This window comes from Epinephelus fuscoguttatus, linkage group LG12 (assembly GCF_011397635.1).
Source record: "Epinephelus fuscoguttatus linkage group LG12, E.fuscoguttatus.final_Chr_v1".
NCBI lineage: Eukaryota > Metazoa > Chordata > Actinopteri > Perciformes > Serranidae > Epinephelus > Epinephelus fuscoguttatus.
The window spans coordinates 36139028-36158292 of record NC_064763.1 but is presented as its reverse complement, the minus strand read 5'-3'; the positions used below and the strand labels follow the sequence as shown (position 1 = coordinate 36158292).

Genomic DNA, 19265 nt, shown 5'->3' with positions numbered 1-19265 from the left:
ATAGGAAAGAAGTTTACCTGCACCAGATAATTAAGAAATGTGAATAAAGATTAACATTTTTGAGGACAGTCAAGAAGGATCTTCAAAGAAAAGTTGCCTTTGATCAAAACTTGGTCGTCAGACATCATGTTCCTCTTGTTTTTTTCTGGTTCACTCAAGGCGTACCTTTATGGAACGCACTAATGATCTGTCTTTAATGTTTCTTAGTGCAATTCAAGCTTCAACTCCCAGCTGAGCCACTGAATGAAACTTGGAGTTTGTTAGGCTGACCAGTCCTGCTGCTAAAAACTATTACTGCACAATGCCATCAACACCGTGCTTCACTGTAACCTGATTTACACTCTGTATTTTACACCCTCTCACCTGATCTCCCCGTTTGAGTCCAGCCTCCGCAGCTTTGCTCCCTGGTTCCACCGACTCAACAAAGATGCCGAATCCTCTCTCGCTGCCGCCCTGCACGCTGAAGTAGAGTGGCGACTCCCGGGACGCCTTCTGCAGAGTGATCTGTCTCCACTTAGCCTTGGCTGCACATGCGATGTTCAGCAGCCGCAAATGGCCCTTCATTTTCTGACAAGGAGGGAAAAATGGGAAAATGATGAGCGTGATGAGTCTTGCATTTAAATTAGCTTTTGCTTCCTGAGGCGTGCATTGAAGTTTTGGATGCTAAAACAACATTCATAAGCAAATGCTTCAAGGTGATTTAAAAACAGTTTTTACATGAGAATATCAAAAATGTCACAATAACTGTTTGATCTGAGCAACTATTCTGACAATGCATGGACTGCAGGTATGTATTTGTGGATTACTACAATTTAAATTAACCAAATAAAGTGAGTAAAAAGTGACAAAATAATCGATGTACTTAAGTGCACACTTATTTTAGATTTATGTTTGAGCTTACCGTGTTTTCTAGATGTTTCTCAAAGTCCTCCAGAAAGTGTGTCATGGCCGGGTCACCCTCAAAATCATTGAAGTGGTTGTTGACCCACAGCAGTACTATTCTCGTTACCTGTGAGACACAATGAGAGCTTTGTTCAGTAAAACCACTTTTTTAACAGTTCCTGTCACAATGTATTTTCACTCTCCGCCTTCTTGCTCTATTTAAGTATGAGCTGCTTTGACAAGACATATGTTTAAAGCTCTTGCAGAATGCTTATACTGCATGTGCTGGGTCAGAGGTTCTAATTAACTACTTTGCAGGACCTCGGGAGCTGGTAGTTGCTCAGGGACGCTGGCAACATGAGTGCAATCATCGTTTCTCACTATGTTACCATGCTGTAAAACTGTCTCTGTTAAACATTTCTCATTTATGTACAAAGGTTATAGGAGTTAACTATATCTTTAATGGCTACCAAACACTTGTTTCAACTGTTAGTCTAACAAAACGCACCACTAATGGTCAGATTTTTGTTTTTTATTCATTCCAGTTATAGATCTGTCTTTATATACTGAAAAAAAAAACCCCACCTTTAGTAGCTTGTACTATAACACATGAGAAACAGCAGGGAGGCTAAATAATGACCATGTGCATGGCTGCGGAGAAATATTTAACCATTGGTTTGGTTGACTGCTTTATTTCGTCCTACAAAAATTAGGAGTAAAACCTGAAGCAAAAGCAATTCAGAAACAATTATTTCAGCAGGTTTACACTGCCGGTAACATTCCTCTAACCTTTGCAAAAGGTCAGAGCAACCGATGCAACAACACGGAGCATCAATCAATCAATGTCCACTTTCCTCTCTCTCTTAAGTTCCTCACGCCATCTTTTCTCCTCTCTTTGCACATTCTATTTCTTTCTCCCTGCTCGTTCTGTACAGGATTAGATCCTGTTAAACGGAGCTGAAGATTATAAGCCTGAATGACAACCACATAAAGACTATTGACAATAGAAGACTAATCTTAGGTTAAAGCGGTTATGGACAATGGGAGTGTCAGGCACGAACAAATCGCTGCTGGGTTCAAGGACAGCTGAGCTGGCTGAACTTGTATCGATCGGCACGTGAGCGGTACAACAAGTTCCATCGACATGCATGAATACAAATAATTAGGAGTGCTGATGGGAGCATAAGGACCGTTATTTAAACTGCACTTATAAAATAGTGCAGAACAGATATATACAGTTTTAGAATGCATACTCTTCAATACTACCCTGCACAAAAACACCTTAACGCTCCAATCCGAGCCAAACAACCCGACTGACCTTTCATGTCCACTCTTACCCCAACACACACACAAACCTTGCGTGCATGGAAATTTGCACAGCCTTTCATAGATCCATCCATGTACTGTACAAACACGCCCAAAATGACCAAAACCAGCCGCACACACAAGCGCAAACAAATTTACCGTGTCACGGAGGCTGTCCACGTGAAACCACTCCAGCAGTTTCTTGCCAACCTCCATGGGATTTGACAGGAAGGTCCTGTAGGTCAGCAAGAAGTCCTCAATGTAGGTGGGGTCCACCACCGACGGTTCCTCCACTAGGTGCATGATCAGGCGCTCCGGGGTTCCCTAAGGTGACAAACACATACACAAACATGAAGATAAATGGAGGAAAATATACGGCCTGCACTTATACATACACATGTGAGACAGCTGGTATGACACAAGGGCACGCATAATCTATACAGACACTCCCACACACACACAAGCATACAAAAGTGTACACACACACACACACACACATTGAAGCAAGCAGGCACACAAGCACATGTACACACCAATTTGAATAAATTATGTTGACATAAATCAAAAAAGTGACAAGGACATAAACTATAAAGATGCAGCTATTGAACTGAGCTGTCAGTCACCCGTCGATAAAGCAAAGACACACACGTGCGCACACACACACACACACACACACACACACACACAGACTGGCTCAGGCTTTTGTTACTGAGGTATCACATCTTTTCTTTTCTTTTGTAGAAGACCAAACCTAAATGTACTGTTTGGGACAACATATTTGATTTCTTTGTCTAGATGTTTCCAGTTTCATTCACAAGAAGCAGATACACAACGTCCAAGACACTTACTCTTGTGGTTTCAGCGAATTTGTTAATGTCAACAGAGCAGAGGTTTCTGGGGAAACGCTTCATTTTACAGGGAACAGAAACTAGAAAGGCATCCACTTTTGTCTGACACAAAAAAGAACAAAGCCAAAAACAGAAGCGGAAATGCTAACACTTGTGAATTGACTCATCTCCACTGGATATGTTTTGGAGCCAACAGCCTTCCTCGGAGCGGTGGCCAAGAGAATCTTTAAGGCCCATTATCCGATCAATACCTGGCTGCCTCTGGAGGCTTGGGAAAAGGATCAAAAGGCCTTGGAGCTCACTGCAATGTAGCGTGCAAGAAAATGCTCCAGCAAACACTAATAGTGCTAACGGTGCCTCTAAACGATCAACTAAAAACACCAGGCAGCTGCATTGATGTTTTTGCAAGATACTGTATAGGGGGCACGGTCGAATCATAATGAGGTGGTGCTCAGATCAATCCAAGGTATGTCTGTGTAATAAGTATATCATAATGAACAATAACTTCCTGATTTCAGAAGTTAGTCATGTTAACTTGAATTCAGTGTGAGCTTAATCACACTAATTAGCTTCTGGATCTAAACTGATCTTAAGTTTTAACCCCAAACTACCCTGCATCCCTATTTTTCCATCCACAATGGAGTAACATTTAACAGAGATACTACAAGGTGTTACTTTATTGATCTTTCTCAAAGGTCGTGCTCAGATAAACAACAGAAACTTTGGGGACTAGAAGAATTTCAGCAGACACTCCAGAACAGCAAAAGGCTTTCTCAAACCCCTGTTTCCTTAAAATCTAACGACACTGCACTTAAACATTTAACATCACTGACCTTGATGACAATGTGTCCCTTTCGGGTTCCGCTGCGGTCAAGCTCCCGGTGCTCCTTCACCATCACTATCTCCCCCTCCTCCTCCACCTTGTGCGTGTTCTTCTCCACATGGTTGAGGATGCGCCAGTAGTCCTCCTGGGCGACGCAGACGAACTGGTCGAGGATGACATGGGGAAAGCGGGTGAACTTGTAGTAGAGCAGAACACTGCTCGGCACCACCGTCGGGTACTCAAACAACAGCAGAGAAGTAGCATGAAGGCCGGCAGAGAGAGGCATGGGAGGGATGGACGGAAGAAGGAAGAAAAGACCAACAATGCTAGTTCTAAAACTATCTCAACTCAATTAAATAAGGCTCAATAAAAATGCCTAAGGTGACCTAAATTCCTCTCAACTAGCCATTTTGCAGTAGCATCGTCTACTTCAATTTGACACCAGAACTAAACTAACTTCCCATTATATCACATTGTGCCACAACATGGCTCTTCACTACCCTACAGTACTGTCACTTGCTGCGCTTGTGACCCTTGACTAAATCTTCAAGTTTTGCATTTGCCTCACTAAGCCCTACTTCTGCAACTTCCTTAGCTGAAGACAGGAAATAATGCGTGCAGTAGAGGAACTGAGCAATGTGGACAGAGGGACTGGACCACAAATACACGCTAGACTTCTTTTACTTTTGTAAACCCACCCAGCTCTATATCAAGACCAGCTTTTTGTGAGAAATGTGTATGGCTATTTGTCAACACGTCTGAAAAATACACCACTACATGACAATGTACAGGCTTGTGGTTCAATTGACAAACAAGATTCTGTATTTTAATGTTTTTGGGGGTTTTTTTTAGAATAAATAAAGGAAGGTAAAAATGAGAATCTCTAAATTAAAATGTGTCCTGATGTAGTTGTGGTTGCAAACCCCTGAACTGTGGTGTAAAAAAAAAGAAATTAAGAAAACCTAACTTTGTGGTTCTTGGACTTTGACACATATTTTGCATGATTAAGTAAAGCGGTGCAAAAATGCAGAAACAGTGGTGATAGTGGTAACCAGTACAACACGGCTATCAAAATCAATTATTGTAATTATCAGTGCATGGCTGTCCTGGTAACAATGGCTATATCAGATACTCTTGCTTACTAAATAAATTAAGCTTTATGTGTAGTTGACATTTGCCTTAGTCTTACAACAGTCAATGCAAGCAGAGAGAATTGTTTTGAGGTAACATAAGTTGCCATCACTTCCTTTCTTAACTACAGCATAAGGCTGTCACACAAGTCTTTTATTAGTAATCACCCTGAAGCTGTAAGTGCACATCAACTTCTCGCAGCAAGCAGCTCAACAACTGTTAATGATTTCTTTTTTGTCTTTATCTGGCGTCTTTACCTGGCAGTCGTCCCCCTTGGTGCGAACTTCTCCTATCATGTACTGTTTATCCAGTGAGGGTGAGATGCCAAAACTGTTGCCCATACAAAAAGTCTCGGTTCTTCCCTCCGGATGGCTGATCTCCACTGCCCCGTTCAGGATAACGTACCAGAGGTCCAGCTGCAGAGAGGTTCACAGACACATCATCAAAATCATGAACCATATAATATCAAACACACAGACTTATCCACAGCTAAATAAATCTACTGTACACTGATGTGTACTTGAGCACTTGTAGTGTTGAAACTACCGTTATGGAGTCACACGGAAACAACTTGGGTTGGAACACAAGCAACAGCATCAAATACGTAACGGTTTGACTGTGGATCAGCAAAAATCATTGTGTTTCCCTCTATATGACTCAACATCATTGACATGACTTTGCAAAGTTCTAGCTTGGAGGAATACTTCACTCCCCAAGTGACCATGTGCACATCAATTCCTCACACCTTGTTATGTTAAATTCTTGGATAGTTCAATGGTTCAGACTTCAAAGACGAATACCAGTTTTAATGTATTGAAGTCATAGACTAAAACTAAAAAACGAATCCTTTAAAACTGGTTCCCAACTGGTCCAGCCACGTTGTCCAGATTTCTCTTTAGTCATTAGTTGAAGGTCCACACAGTTAAATATATTCAGTGACATACTTGTGTTTCGACTTGTCGTCAAGCTAGTTTGCTGTCTCTGTCAAGTAGCTGTCTGTTAGTCACTCACTCCACAGCAGGGGGCCCATTGCGGCCCATTCAGACTCTGCAACCCACCAGTTGGGTATCACTGCTTTAAAAAACCAAAGTCACACAATGACACAAACTGACTGATCAAGGCAGCCGTAGACCAGCAGCTCCCATGTTCAGAAAGGTACAATTACAGTTTTTTCAATGGAGTCTTTGAAGATAACATAGATAAGTTTCATTCCCCTGTTACAAAGGGCCGTATGATTGGTCAGCACTGAGTGTTAGGTTGAGCTGTAGGCTCTTGGTAGGCACACATATTACTTTCTTCTCATCTGGCTGGCTGGTCGTGGACGGGGCTCATCAATTAACTCAGTGGTCCAGGTGTGATAATGAGCGTCTTCAGAGAGAGTGGGGGGGGGGGGGGGGTGACTGCACTACCGAGAGACCTAGGGACACCTCCAGTTTTGTGTTTTGTTATTTGTTTTGACCAACACTTTTATAAAAATTTGAACAATATCTGTCTGCAACGACATCGCCTGGGCTGGCTGCTCGTGGGGAGCCTTGTCCAAGCTTGCCGCTGTTGCTGTTTAGAGGGAAGCCCCACGCACAACCCCACCGCCAGCCAGCCATGTTTCCTCTCTGCACACTTTGTGTTAGAGAATGAAGTTGCCTAGACACGACCTGAGTCAAACTACCAGTCATTCTCGTAACACTGAGCATATGATAAATGAAGGATGGATGATACTGTACAACCTGTGTGAGAGTTTGTTAAGTGATGTCTTGATATAGTGCACTGCTGTTAAACACGAACCCCTATGACTTCAATTCATCAAGAATTTTCTCCATTTTTAAATTCTTCTCCAGAGGCATGCAAGAAAAACAAAGTTTTCTTCGTGGATTTGACGGAACATGTGAATAACTGATCTAGAAATTGTCATTTGAGGGGTGAAGTCTTCCTTTAAATCATTAGATTTCAAGGAGCACACTGGGTATCACTGCTATGGAATACTCAATTTTCTGAAGCATCTGGAAGTGGCAGCACTATCCAAGAAATAGACCTACACCACTGCACAAGAACGACTGTTAAAATGACTATTTGTTCCTGACTGACGTTTATTATTATGCGAGAATAATGTGCGTTGTGTGAGGCATGAGTATGAGTGGTGAAGAGGTATTGTGTCTCTAGTGGTGGCTTTTGAAAAGGAAATGCTGGCAGGCACAGTATAACAAGCCATTCATCCCGGGTGTGAGCGGATGGAGGGAGGGTGAACGAGCCCCGGGCTCCCTCCGCAACCATAACTGATATTTCCTCCTCATTGCCTTTTCATTCTCTCAACGTTTCTCACCCTGCAGATCTCCAATTCTCTCTGCAATTCTCTGTTTCTCTTTCTTTAGGCCAGCCCTGTGCTCTCCTTATTTCTCCAGCAATGATGGAATGGTAATAAGTAAGGTGAGCTAAGGTAATCAACCACATACAGTATATACTAAACACAAAAGTCCTTGAGAGACTATTTTCATAAACTGTGCATGAATATAACACTTCTCATATACTATGAATTTATATCATGAATATTTATGGCAGCTGGCAAAGGTGGATAAACTATTATTTGTCAAGTTTATATTCTTTAAATAAAATGGCAGGTAAAGAAACTTCAGTGGGTTTCGCCCTCCACTTGCATTTCTCCTCCTTTCTGTCCTCTGAAGCACTTCACCTCTGTTATACCACTTTAGACTCTTTATTTGCCTTCCCCTCCCTCGCTCACTTAGCAGAGTTGTGTTCATTTGTGAGAGGAGCCAAGCGCTTCTCTTTGACCTTCAACACAGGTCCACAGAGAGACGCACAGAGCAGAGGAGACCTGTCCATCAACGGACTCGACACAGACAGTATGGAAGCGCACACACGTATATGCACACTGCCTATATGTGTATGTGTGTGTGTGTGCGTGTGTGCATGTGTATGGCTTTGTCCTGCTGCCGTGGATTCTCTTCCTCCTGGAGCTCGGCGTCTCGCAGTTCATTGCCATTTATCACCCTGTCGGTTCTAATGCCGCTGTGTGTAACCAAACAGCCATGACAGAGCTCCCGTTTCTCTGGCATGTAACTTAATTAATTAGCCGTGTAGCAACTCAGGTGATTGACGGGGCTTTTACTCTGCAGTGACTTTGCACATACCAGTTTCTGTGTAAGAATTAGCTTTGGATAGACTGGAAGATGGTGTGTGTGTGTGTGTGTGTGTGTGTGTGTGTGTGTGTAAACAGGGAAATGTCAGACATCAGTGTGGGCCTGTGTGTGTGGTTTCATGTGCTTTACAAGCGTCATCCTTTCATCATTTTCCATTTTACCAACTTTTGAATGTCCACTTAGGCTGGCTTCAATGACTCCCTTCATATTTGTGTGTATTTTTGTGAGTTTTTGAAAGGTTATGTAACTGTTTTGCAGGCCTTGGAAAGACAAAATAAGATCTTTTAACTGTAATTATATTAACAATCCAATTAAGAATCTGCAAATGCATCCTAATTCAGGCTGAATAAAGCCAAACACCAGTTTTTAATGTTAAGGGATTTAAGTGTGATAAATTTCTCAAAATACAATAAAAAACAAAACATATTTTGCATATCACAATCAGCCTGTTAGTGATTATTCTAAGTGGGAAATGCAGCAAAAGAGGCTGGTAATATGAAAAAATAGTAACTCTAATTCCTGCATAAGCACTATACTTAATAAACTCTTAAAGATGAAATTAAGAACATCAGTTTCAAAGCTCTCTCAGACTGTTACAGAGCCCTTTCACAGTCACTGTGATACACTTCTGTTAACACAAGTCTATGTGTGCTCTTTGCTCATTCATACCTCCTGTTTGTCGTGTAGTATGACCGTGCCAGCCTGCTCCACCACCTCAAACACCATAACACTACATAAGTCTCTCCGCACAGACATGGTCATGTTGGCAAAGGCAGGCAGCTGGTGCATGAACTCCAGTAGTTGCTCTGTTTGGGAGAGAAGAGAGCAATTGAATTTAAAAAAACTTAAACTTAAACTCTTGTGAAACATGTAAAAAGCCTGTATTAATATAACTTGTGTATCTAAAGCAAAGCAATGCTTCTCAGGTGTGCTGGTAAAACACTCATTGATTCTTTGTATTGACGAACAGCAGCATTTCTAAAACGAACTATGGACTTTTAAATGGTCCCTACTGTGAGCAAAGCCTGTTCACACACATCACCAAGGCCGATACCAATTCAGGTACAAAGAAAAAACCCTTTAGGAAATGTTAAAATTGTAGTCTCAAGGCTTTCAGGAAGAAAGCATCAGCACTCAAAATATTACCATTTTTCATCTTTTATACAACCTGTAACCTTTCAGAAATCACACATCATAATAACATACACACACAGAGCACAGTATATCTTAACTGTTTTCATCCAGTAATGAGCAGAGCATACTATCAGTGCTTAAAATGTCCACGCCTAAATGAGAAACTTTCACACCGTGTTCCTTCCCTACAGATCTTCTGTCTACTTCCTCTGCACTGTGGCCAAGAACAGAGTGACCTAGCTCCAACCTGCACACTGTGCAGCCTGGCTAAGCAGCTCCCTTTTATTCCCCCTGCTGTTATCGCCTCATTCATTTCCTCTATTTCTCTTTGTCCTTCTTTCCTTTGGTCTTTTAAAAAAACTGGGTTAATCAGCCATGTATTTTAAGTAAGTCTTAGTGCTTTTAAACAGTTTGAAGTGCCAGATGGTTGGATATTGTCAAATGAGGAAAAAACCAGAACAGCAAAGTTTCAATATGGTACATGTAGAGTGCTATGAATGGAAACTAATCTGATCTGGTGAGCTTAGCAGAATAAAGCTACATTAAACAAGGTAATTTAAGTAAAAATAATATAAAACAAAAAGCCTCTTCTCATCAGACTAAAGTTTTACAGTAACTTACAGAGTAAGTACAGTAACTTACTAAACATTGACTGAATAATCAAGTACTAACGGAGACTACAGCGATTAAATAGTTGTAATCCTGTTATAAATATTTAGACGTCGTCATTAAAGATTGTTTGAAGCACTTGTTCCCAACCTTTTTGGCTTGTTACCCCTTAAAGCAAAGCTGTGCCTTCATGCCAACCCTCATCCCTTTACATATGTTCATAGGCTGTGAGCAATTCATTCAATGACTGATTTTTCTCTCCAAGTTACGTTCATTTAAATATTTTTTAGGAGCAAGAAATGGTGCAATTATCCAGGCCAAAGATGGATTAAATTCTGAAAAAAAAAAGAGTGAGCAGAAATGCTTCAAAGTCTTTTAACCACTTTGCAACCCCTGAGATTTATTACAATATCCTTTGGGTGGTGCTGTTTGGTTGAGGGTACAAACCGTGATAGACTGAAAATATCTCTGCCCAGCTATTTAGGAAAAGACTTCCAGAGAGTCACTGAATGGGGCACAGCAACTGAGCTGGCAAAATAAAATGTAATAGCAAGTTATGACAAAAATTCCAGTTTGGTAAAAGGTATACAGAACAAAACTGAGTGCCTGACTTCACGGAAATGAGATGCTCCCTTTTGACTTTTTACTGGTGGTGTTTCAATGTTTTATATTTGCAAAACTAAATTCAAGTGAACTTCACTCATGAAAAAATGTATTAACATTTTCAGATACTAGGGTTGAACCTAGAGATATCTTTTCTTCAACGCCTCCATCTCTTTCCTCTGAATGAGCTGAGTGTGACCAGTCAGTGTTGAAGGCCATGAGAAGGCCAGCCTCCCAGCAGGCACGCAGCAGGCCAGGCCTTTACAACTCCTCTCAGCTCTCTGATGTGGTCACCTTCTCCTCCAGGACCCCACTGGGTCCCACTAATGAGATCGTTTCTCTGATTGCCTGCTTAAAAATACACACTGGAAGGGCACCCATGTTTAGAGACCACTGTGAGGGGTCTTTGTGTGTCTCCTCTGTGCTTACTGAATGATAGATGGTGTGTGTGAGGGCCGTGTGTCGAGAACATGAAGTCTAAAAATAGCAACTGACAGCCCTTGGGTGCATCCAGTGACGTACGGGCACATACTGTGTAAGTGCCTGCTTCAAGTCCATTTTACTGAAATGTTAAGTGTACTACTCATTGATAAGCAAGTAATATGAGCTTTTGGAGCTATTTTACACTTCTACATACCATTTAAAGTTAACGTGATGACAAATTACACAGAAAAACAGTTGGACTTACCAATGTCGTCATCGTTGCGGTCGGCCGGGTCTTTTTCCAGACACTCTCGGACCAGGTCTCGGCCCAGGAGGGTGTCTGAAGCTCTCTCCAGGTCCTCATCCTCTTCTTCTTCTTCCTCGCTGTCCACCGCAGCCTCTGGAAGTCCAGACAGGTCCACATCGCCTAGCTCGCTCTCTGTGGCCTGCAGCAAAGACAGTGAAGAAGGCAGCACAGTGGTTGGTAACTGCACAAGGACGGTAAGAAGTATGGATATTCATGGCATGTAGTGATTTTAGATTGGGTTTTATTTTACTTAGGATTTAACCTGCAAAAATGGCTGTCTGATGCTTCAATTCCAGTAATAACGTGACCTAGACATTAATATTGGAGCACTGATGTGAACCATAACTAGATTGTTTGCTAGCCTTGAAACCTGCAAACGTTGTAACATAGTTCTATTAAATTATTGGGATATGAAGGGGGCACCAAACACGATTATTAAATATTTCCTACTGTGCCAGTTTCTGACAACTAGTCAGTCAGCTATGGATTTAAACAGTACCTAGACTTTGGGAAAAAAATGTGTTTTAGTTAAGTGAATGACCTTAAAATGTGTAAAAGATTTAAAGCTGTCAAATACCCCTTCTACCTTTACAGCTCTGGTCCATCCACTCTATATTTTATGAGGATTTTCAGTGATATACCTAAAACATGAGGAATAACCTTGAATTGAGCAGCTGTACCTGTGACCCTGAGTTAAAACCCCGACACCAGGTCCCAAACTAGAAAACAGAGGCAAACAGCCAAATATTTAAATCCAGCAGCAATAATTCATATTTAACCATATTTCCCCGGTGCGGGGCAGACAGATGGTTGGCAGAGTACGGCTCTAAGGGGGCATAGGGGCATTCAGGTCAGGTGGGAACTGAACCATCGACCTCGAGGTGGAAAGAGGAGCTCCCGAGTGGTAGCTGCAGCATTACAGGCCATCTGTTAGCCCCTTGCAGGTAGTGCTTATAACAAAAAGAATTGTCTGGCAGTCTAATTTTCCCCTCAGTCTGTCTATTCTTAAAACAAATTGTTATTTATGTTTTTAATTAATGTTTAAAAAGACACCAGGCAGGAAATTCACCTACTCCTCTAGCATTGGAATCTTTAATGAGTAAAAACATAAGCAGGAAGGTAAGATGGTAATGCACTATACTGAATCTTATTCATTCATTCATTTTCTGTAACCGCTTATCCTGTTAGGGGTCGCAGTGGGGCTGGAGCCCAGCTGACATCAGGCGAGAGGCAGGGTACACCCTGGAAAGGTCGCCAGACTACTACAGGAAAGAGACAGACAACCATTCACACCGATGGCCAATTTAGAGTCACTAATTAACTTAGCCTGCATGTCTGTGGGAGGAAACCGGAGTACCTGGAGAAAACCCATTCACAGGAGGGCTTCCTAACCCCAAGGTTCTAACCAGGAACCCTCTTACTGTGAGGCGACCATGCCGTCTGTACTGTATTTATGGTTTACTATCATAAGGAACGGTTTGAATGGACGAGAGATAGTAACTATTATGGATCCTGAAGACTGGCATGACTGATTTTGTTGTTGACAAATGTTTAGTTTTTGCTTTGCTAAGTATACAGAAGTAATATATCAAATTTTTGGAGTGGTACTGCAAATTTCAAGTAAGAGAAATTTATGTGACTATGTTTTCATTCTTGTTTATACGTTAGTGTATCATTTTCTTTCTTAAGTGTTTTACCTTTGGCTATTAGTGGAGAAAAAATGCACTGCTGTCCACTCACTTTATTTCAGTTTCTGTAGTTGTTTTTTTTTTGTGTGTCTATTTTACAATGTCCATGAACAAAGGGCTGGGCGACATAAAGAAAATCACAATATTTTTGGTCAAATACCTTGATATCGATATTGCAAAAATATTGTAGGGTTGACTACTGGTGCTTTCACAAAATATTTACATGATAAGATTTTTGATAATGTGTAGTAATGTGGTTGTAATGACGATGTGGGTGAGCACAAGCAACTGAACGACCTAACGGTGTGGTAAGTTACATCACTTCACTGTGATGCAGCCTTGAAAACCAGGTAAAGGCAACACTAATGGTATGACATTATCCGAAATCTAAGATGACATCTAATCACATCACAATACTGATATAATACTGATTTATTGCCCAGCCCTACATACACCTTGTTGTCGTGGAATAAAAAGCAAGTCTAAAAATCGAAGACGACCGAGGGACATTAGCTTGTAGACACAAGTATACGTACACACATATTGATTTAGAATAGCGGAGTAGATTTGATTGTGATTTAAGGGGTTGAGACTGGTGGAAAAAAATAATTTCCTACTCTTTACATCGCTGTACAAGATGGCCTCCCTAACCAACACTGCAATCGACATCTTGGGTTCTATGGAGACTTGGTACCTTGCCAAAGGGTTTTATAGGTTTCTCTGGAGGAAGGGGGATTAAGCTAACAGTCCTTGCCGAGTTCAGGCACGGGTCCACTCTTATTTTCATAAATTAGATTGGAAAAGCATTTTAGAGGTCTTTTAGAACATACCAGCTACTCAGCTCTGTCCTGTTTCAGGTACACTTCATTTGGGGAATAGACAAGCAAGAAAAAAATACTTTCCTGCCCCAAATAAAATGTAAAGCCTGATTTTATTTTCTTTGTCACCAACATTAAATGACTGACACAATAAGAGAGAGCTATAATGATTTAATGATTGGACTTTGTAGAACAAGGCAGAAAGCTTTGCTGGCTGGAGCTGCAGGATAAAAAGCGGCTAAAAGGGAATCACATGCAGGGATAAATACTCCATCTGTATTAACCTGCTGGACAGTCAAATCAAATGTCTTAGCAACAGCTTGTCCTGCAAATTGTTCTGCAGTGTAAAAATATATTTTTCTTTTCCTCCATCTCTAATTTATTGAGTCTTGGAGGAAATTTGTCTCGTGTATTTATCAGGCCAACGCTGTGCATAACAAGACAAAGGCCAAAAGTACAGCGGTACTTTTTAAAGTTCCCAACAAGAAATATCTTCATGCTGTCAGATAGAGGCTGTTACATAGGTTGTTAAAATCCTGCAGAAAAGGTGGCCTTCAATTTACAACTTTGTAGGAAAATGGAGAAAATGGAATTCTGAGACAATAACACCCCGCCTGTCCTCTGGCCCTCTGCCACTGACATATCTCTCAGTGCTTTTGAGAGCCTAGTTCATTCAGAATGCAGGATGTGCCCTTTCAGTCCAATTCCCCCGGTCTCAGGCTGAGTTTGAGCAAGGAGGACATTTCCTAGAGACGAGGGACATCAGCTCTGCCCAAGAACCCCCACATTTTACAGTGCTGTGACAGAATAGCAGAGATAGAAGAAAGGAAAAATGAGGGAGGGATGCACAGAGGTTCAGGATATTGCCAAGAGATGAAAGAGAGGAGGGAAAAGTGAAGCAAAGAAAAGCGTGATGTGGGAGGAATAGAGAATAATAGAAGAACGGTGGGTGACTGACAGGAGAGTGATGAGAAGAAGGGAAAAGGGCAGAAGGGAGGAAATGGAGAAATGAGAACAGGAGCAAGCAGGAAAGTTTGAAAAGTTGGCGAAGAAGGAGTAAAGTGAACTGTGGTAAAAGTAAGAGAGAGAAAAAGAATGAGTGGGAGAGACCCATAACAAAAACAGTTGCATTGACAGCTGAAGACCACAACTGACTGGAGGGTCAGCGCTTTAAGACAGCTGTAAACAAACACAGAGCTGGGTCAGCAACAAGCTGATGGGATCAGATCCGTGTGATACATATCTAATCTCAGGCTGAGGAGATCAGGTCTCTGTGTTAAACGTCTGACCCAGGTTGACCTGACTTGCATCAATCTGCAAACGCTCAAAGACAGGCGGAGGAGGGAGGACAGGTTGTGGCAGATAAGGAGGTTAAAGTATGTGAATTATGTCATTTCAGTCTGTTTTTTATTGGGAGCACAGGTGAATTTCTGCTGACACTGCCTAATGGCTCCCATAATTCCTCTGAGGTTACTAGTTTATTTTATTTCTTGTTCCTTATCCTACTGGACTGCACCACTACAACCTACTGAGACGATGAGGGATATTAACTGAGGATCTGCAAGCTCATATTTTATTTGCTCTGGCAGACCCGTCTGGTCCCCCTCCCAGCCAACCAGATCCTGGTCAGGCCAATCACAACAGTTCATCTAATATGGGTCAGGTTTGATACGAGGATTGACAACTTCTGGAGCCTTTGTGCTCCACACAATACGCAATGACATCATTTTTGACTCAAACACTCTCACACTGAAACAACGGTGAGCAAAATCCCAGTTTAGTAAAGAGGAGCATCATTGAGGCATTTGAGGTAATCAGTATGGCTGCGGCTGATGTGGAACTTTCTGATGAAGTACTATAACTGCAACACCCGCTCACGGATATGCAAGTCCTTTGCTACACCACAGCTCATCTCTGCACACTGTGATCTGTTTACATTTGTCTGTAAATCAGCTATGTCATAATTAGCTGCTCTGACTGGTTGTAGGTCTATCCAATTGTGTCCTCTGAAAACACCCCTTGGAAATCAAAAATCAACTAAGATGTTCTAGACGAGTTCGTACCTTCGAATAGGTCTGCCGATGCCAGGCTACCATAAGACTGCACAGAGACTTTGCATGGGTAAAATATAAGATAAGTGTAGCCTATATTTGGGTTCATCGAAAATATATTTCCAGGGCTTCCTGTCTCAAAATATCCCAGGAGGGGATGGAAATTTATGCAAATAGCTGCTGCGACTAACTTATCATTGCTGACTGACCACTGCTGCACAGGAAATAGTGCCTGAAACATAATCCCTCTGAAAGCAGGTGTAAAATCTGTGGCTTTTTTTATTAAACACACACAGAGGGGGCGTGAAAGTGAAGCCAGGTCTAAGCAGTGAGTCAGAGAGACAGAGAGAAAGAGAATCATCAACCACATGAGGGTAAACTTCCCTACATCGACGGCAGCAAAATACTGTCAGTCTCTTTGCTTCAAAGTATACACCGTGTGAGAAGTTCTACTTTGTTCAACTATATTGGGTTAGTGTTTTCATGTTCTCCATGATTATACTGTTTAAAATGTATTTGTTGTGAGTGAAATAAATCCTATATAGTGGTATTTAAGTATATTCGAATCGTTAAGATTCTTCACTGAAATGAACTTGCTCATTAGTTTTGTAGCCAGCAGAGCCCATTGATCATACCAGCTCATTAACTTGTAACTAGCTCATTAGCTTTTAGCTAATGGACCTTGCCAGGTCCACTGATGAATGCTAACAATGCTAACAAGCTGGTGTCAAAAGGGAACCCCGAGCAAACCATGCACACATACACAAACGTGTATAAAGGAAACTAAAATACTTCAGCACCCTGTGAAGAAGAGCCAAGGCTGAGAAGTTAATATTAAAAGGTTCTTGGATCTATTACGGCTTTCTGTGTAAAGAGGGGAGATTAGGAGAGCTGAGGGATTAAACTGATGAGATGACAGCCTTGTCATGTACCCTTTTATGGATTATTGATTCACAGCCATTTTAAATACCCCGCACTCAAGAGAGGCATTTCATTCCAAAGCACACTGAGCTATTGAATGCTCAGAAATGTCACGTAAAGGTGAGGCTGATACAAGAGGAGGGTATAAAGACCTCCTGGTCCGGCAATAATACTTTTGTACGTTTAACATTTTACACTTTGTGCATTAAGCTGGGTGATTGCCATAATAGCAACCGCAGAGAGAGCTTCCTTGTTTGCTGACATTTAAAAGCAAGCGTCACTTAGGAGTGCAGGGGTCAGAGTCACAACACGAAGACAACATTTTTTTAGTGAGTGAATTTATATTTAAAAGGACGCAATCAACATTTTTTTTAAAGGTCTACATGTTTTCAGTGCTTTCATGAAATGAGTATGTGTGTTTGACTTGTTTTAGCTGATTTGTTTGTTTATGTAATGCCAAAAATTGAGGGGAACAGAGGGAAATGGAATATTTTCTGATGTAAATAATCTCCCACAGCTGCCTCATGCTCAAGGATTCCTGACATTCCTGTTTAGGAAAACCTAAAGTGAGCATTAAGTCTGACATCATCTGCATAAGTGATGTACACTGCATGTCATGCTCTCTCAATGCCCCTGCCAGTCTTCGATGCATACTACCTGTGGAAGCAGACCAATGACATATCTGCAATGCACTGACAGATAGTACAGCTTCTATACCTCTGGCACAGGTATAGACAGAGCGTGAAAGGTTAGGTTCATTTCCTTTAAGTGACCTTTCGTCCACAGCAGGAAGTAAAGAGGGAGACAAATCACCAGGATGCACAACTGATACACAATAATTAGCGAGGAGGGAGGGTAGAGGGTTGATGGATATGCCACAGGTAGACAGAATTGGAGCAACTCAAGCTGGGGAGAATCAACCATCAGGAAAACACTTGTGCCACAGACCAGATGTTGTCGCAGTGTGGTGGGTTACAACAGACAGAAGGGGCTTGTCACTGAGTTGGAAAGGATTCATTATTTTTTGTATGTAATGTAATAAAGGTGGCAGGAAAGAGAGAAACTTTATTGTTCATCAACAGTTTTTTCTTTTAAATTGACAGTAAAAGCAAGAGGATATTCTAAAAACTTACCACTTTAAAAAAAATCTTCAAAGTTTGATATTTATGTTAAAAATACAAACTTTCACAGAGCTGACGCTTAAAAAGATCATCTATGTGTTATGATGTAATTATGTATAAACCCCCAAACTGTATACATCTGTAAACATGTTGTTTGTTGGTTTAACCACAAAAAAAGGAAAAGAAAAACAATGAGACAGAGTGATTCAAACAAGCAATGCAGCACCCACCTGGTAAATATCTGATAAGCTGCTACTCCCCGAGTCACTGGCGATGCTGCATCCTGATTGGCTGGGAGGCATGTGCATCACCTGCTGATGGGCGTGGTCTGTTAGGTGCATCTTATTGAGGTCAGCAGGAAGCTGTGCAGACAGACAGGAAGTCATAGAGAGACAGAGAGAGAAAAATGAAGATAAGGATATGAGTTCAACAGAAGCAAAAATACAAGCTTACACGCACACGTAGCACACGTAGCGCACACACACACACACACACACACACACACACACACACACACACACACACACACATACTTGTTTTTATTACTCCGTGGGGACCTAAAAATTGGACCTGAAATTTTTTTCACGGTGGGGACCTCACCTTAAAGAATCATTTTAAGGCAAAATTAATAGTCAAAATCAATTCTCTGATTTTTTTAAAGCACTTCTTACCAGAAAAGTCACCAAAATTCCCAAGTTTTTTCAAATTAATTTTTTCAGGTTTTTCTATTTCGCTGGGGACCCCTTTTTGGTGTCGTACCACAAACCACCACCAGGTGTCAGACAATTAAATTTACCAAACAGGGATTTTTTCTATTCACTTTTGAGTCTGTATAAGAGCAGAAATTAAAGTAAAATCCTTTGCAATCAGTGAAGATGATTATTTAGAAGAGAAAATGGTGCCTATATTGTAATTTCATGCTGTTTTTGCATGTATATTAAGCCAGCACAGTGTTGCAGTGATCAGTGCTGTGTCGACCCCTGTGTCTGAGAGGTGACCTGAGCAGGTGAACCTCACCCGCACCCTGTCAGCTGGGACGGGCACATATATGGACCAGTAAAGTCACAAATGGTGAAAAACTGAAAGTAAATACTTAAGTCAAGTACAGTAAGATGTGATTACTGGTATATAGGTACCAGCTAATGCAGTGTTATAATGCATGTCATCTTTGCTAACTCTCATTTAAATACAGACTTGAGCCGATAAAGCAGCATGCAGAATGAAGAAGAACAGAGCAGCATGAAGAGAGGACAGAGAAGCGAGAGAGGAGAGAAGAACAGAGCATGACAGGAGGAAGTTACACTATTTCAGTGTAGTTTGATGTGGTTAAAGCGTATGTGCAATGTAGATTTATCAATAAAGTACAGATGTAGCTGAAGGTCCATCCCTGTATATTTCTTACATATTCAATAATACAGCAGACTGTGAATAAGTATACTTAATAAACAA

At 41.3% G+C, this 19265-nt stretch overlaps 1 protein-coding gene across 7 annotated transcripts in view; it reads right to left on the bottom strand.

Moving 5' to 3' along the window:
• Window positions 1-19265, bottom strand: part of rapgef6 (Rap guanine nucleotide exchange factor (GEF) 6) — a 201100-nt gene that overhangs the window by 41537 nt on the left and 140298 nt on the right. For all 7 annotated transcript variants that reach the window (XM_049592987.1, XM_049592988.1, XM_049592983.1 and 4 more), the window contains 8 exons: window positions 18047-18178; window positions 11176-11356; window positions 8811-8947; window positions 5247-5405; window positions 3869-4021; window positions 2347-2511; window positions 902-1009; window positions 364-567 (listed from right to left, as the gene is read on the bottom strand). In XM_049592987.1, the coding sequence (XP_049448944.1) occupies window positions 364-567; window positions 902-1009; window positions 2347-2511; window positions 3869-4021; window positions 5247-5405; window positions 8811-8947; window positions 11176-11356; window positions 18047-18178 (1239 nt within the window). The remainder of the gene's footprint in view (window positions 1-363; window positions 568-901; window positions 1010-2346; window positions 2512-3868; window positions 4022-5246; window positions 5406-8810; window positions 8948-11175; window positions 11357-18046; window positions 18179-19265) is intronic.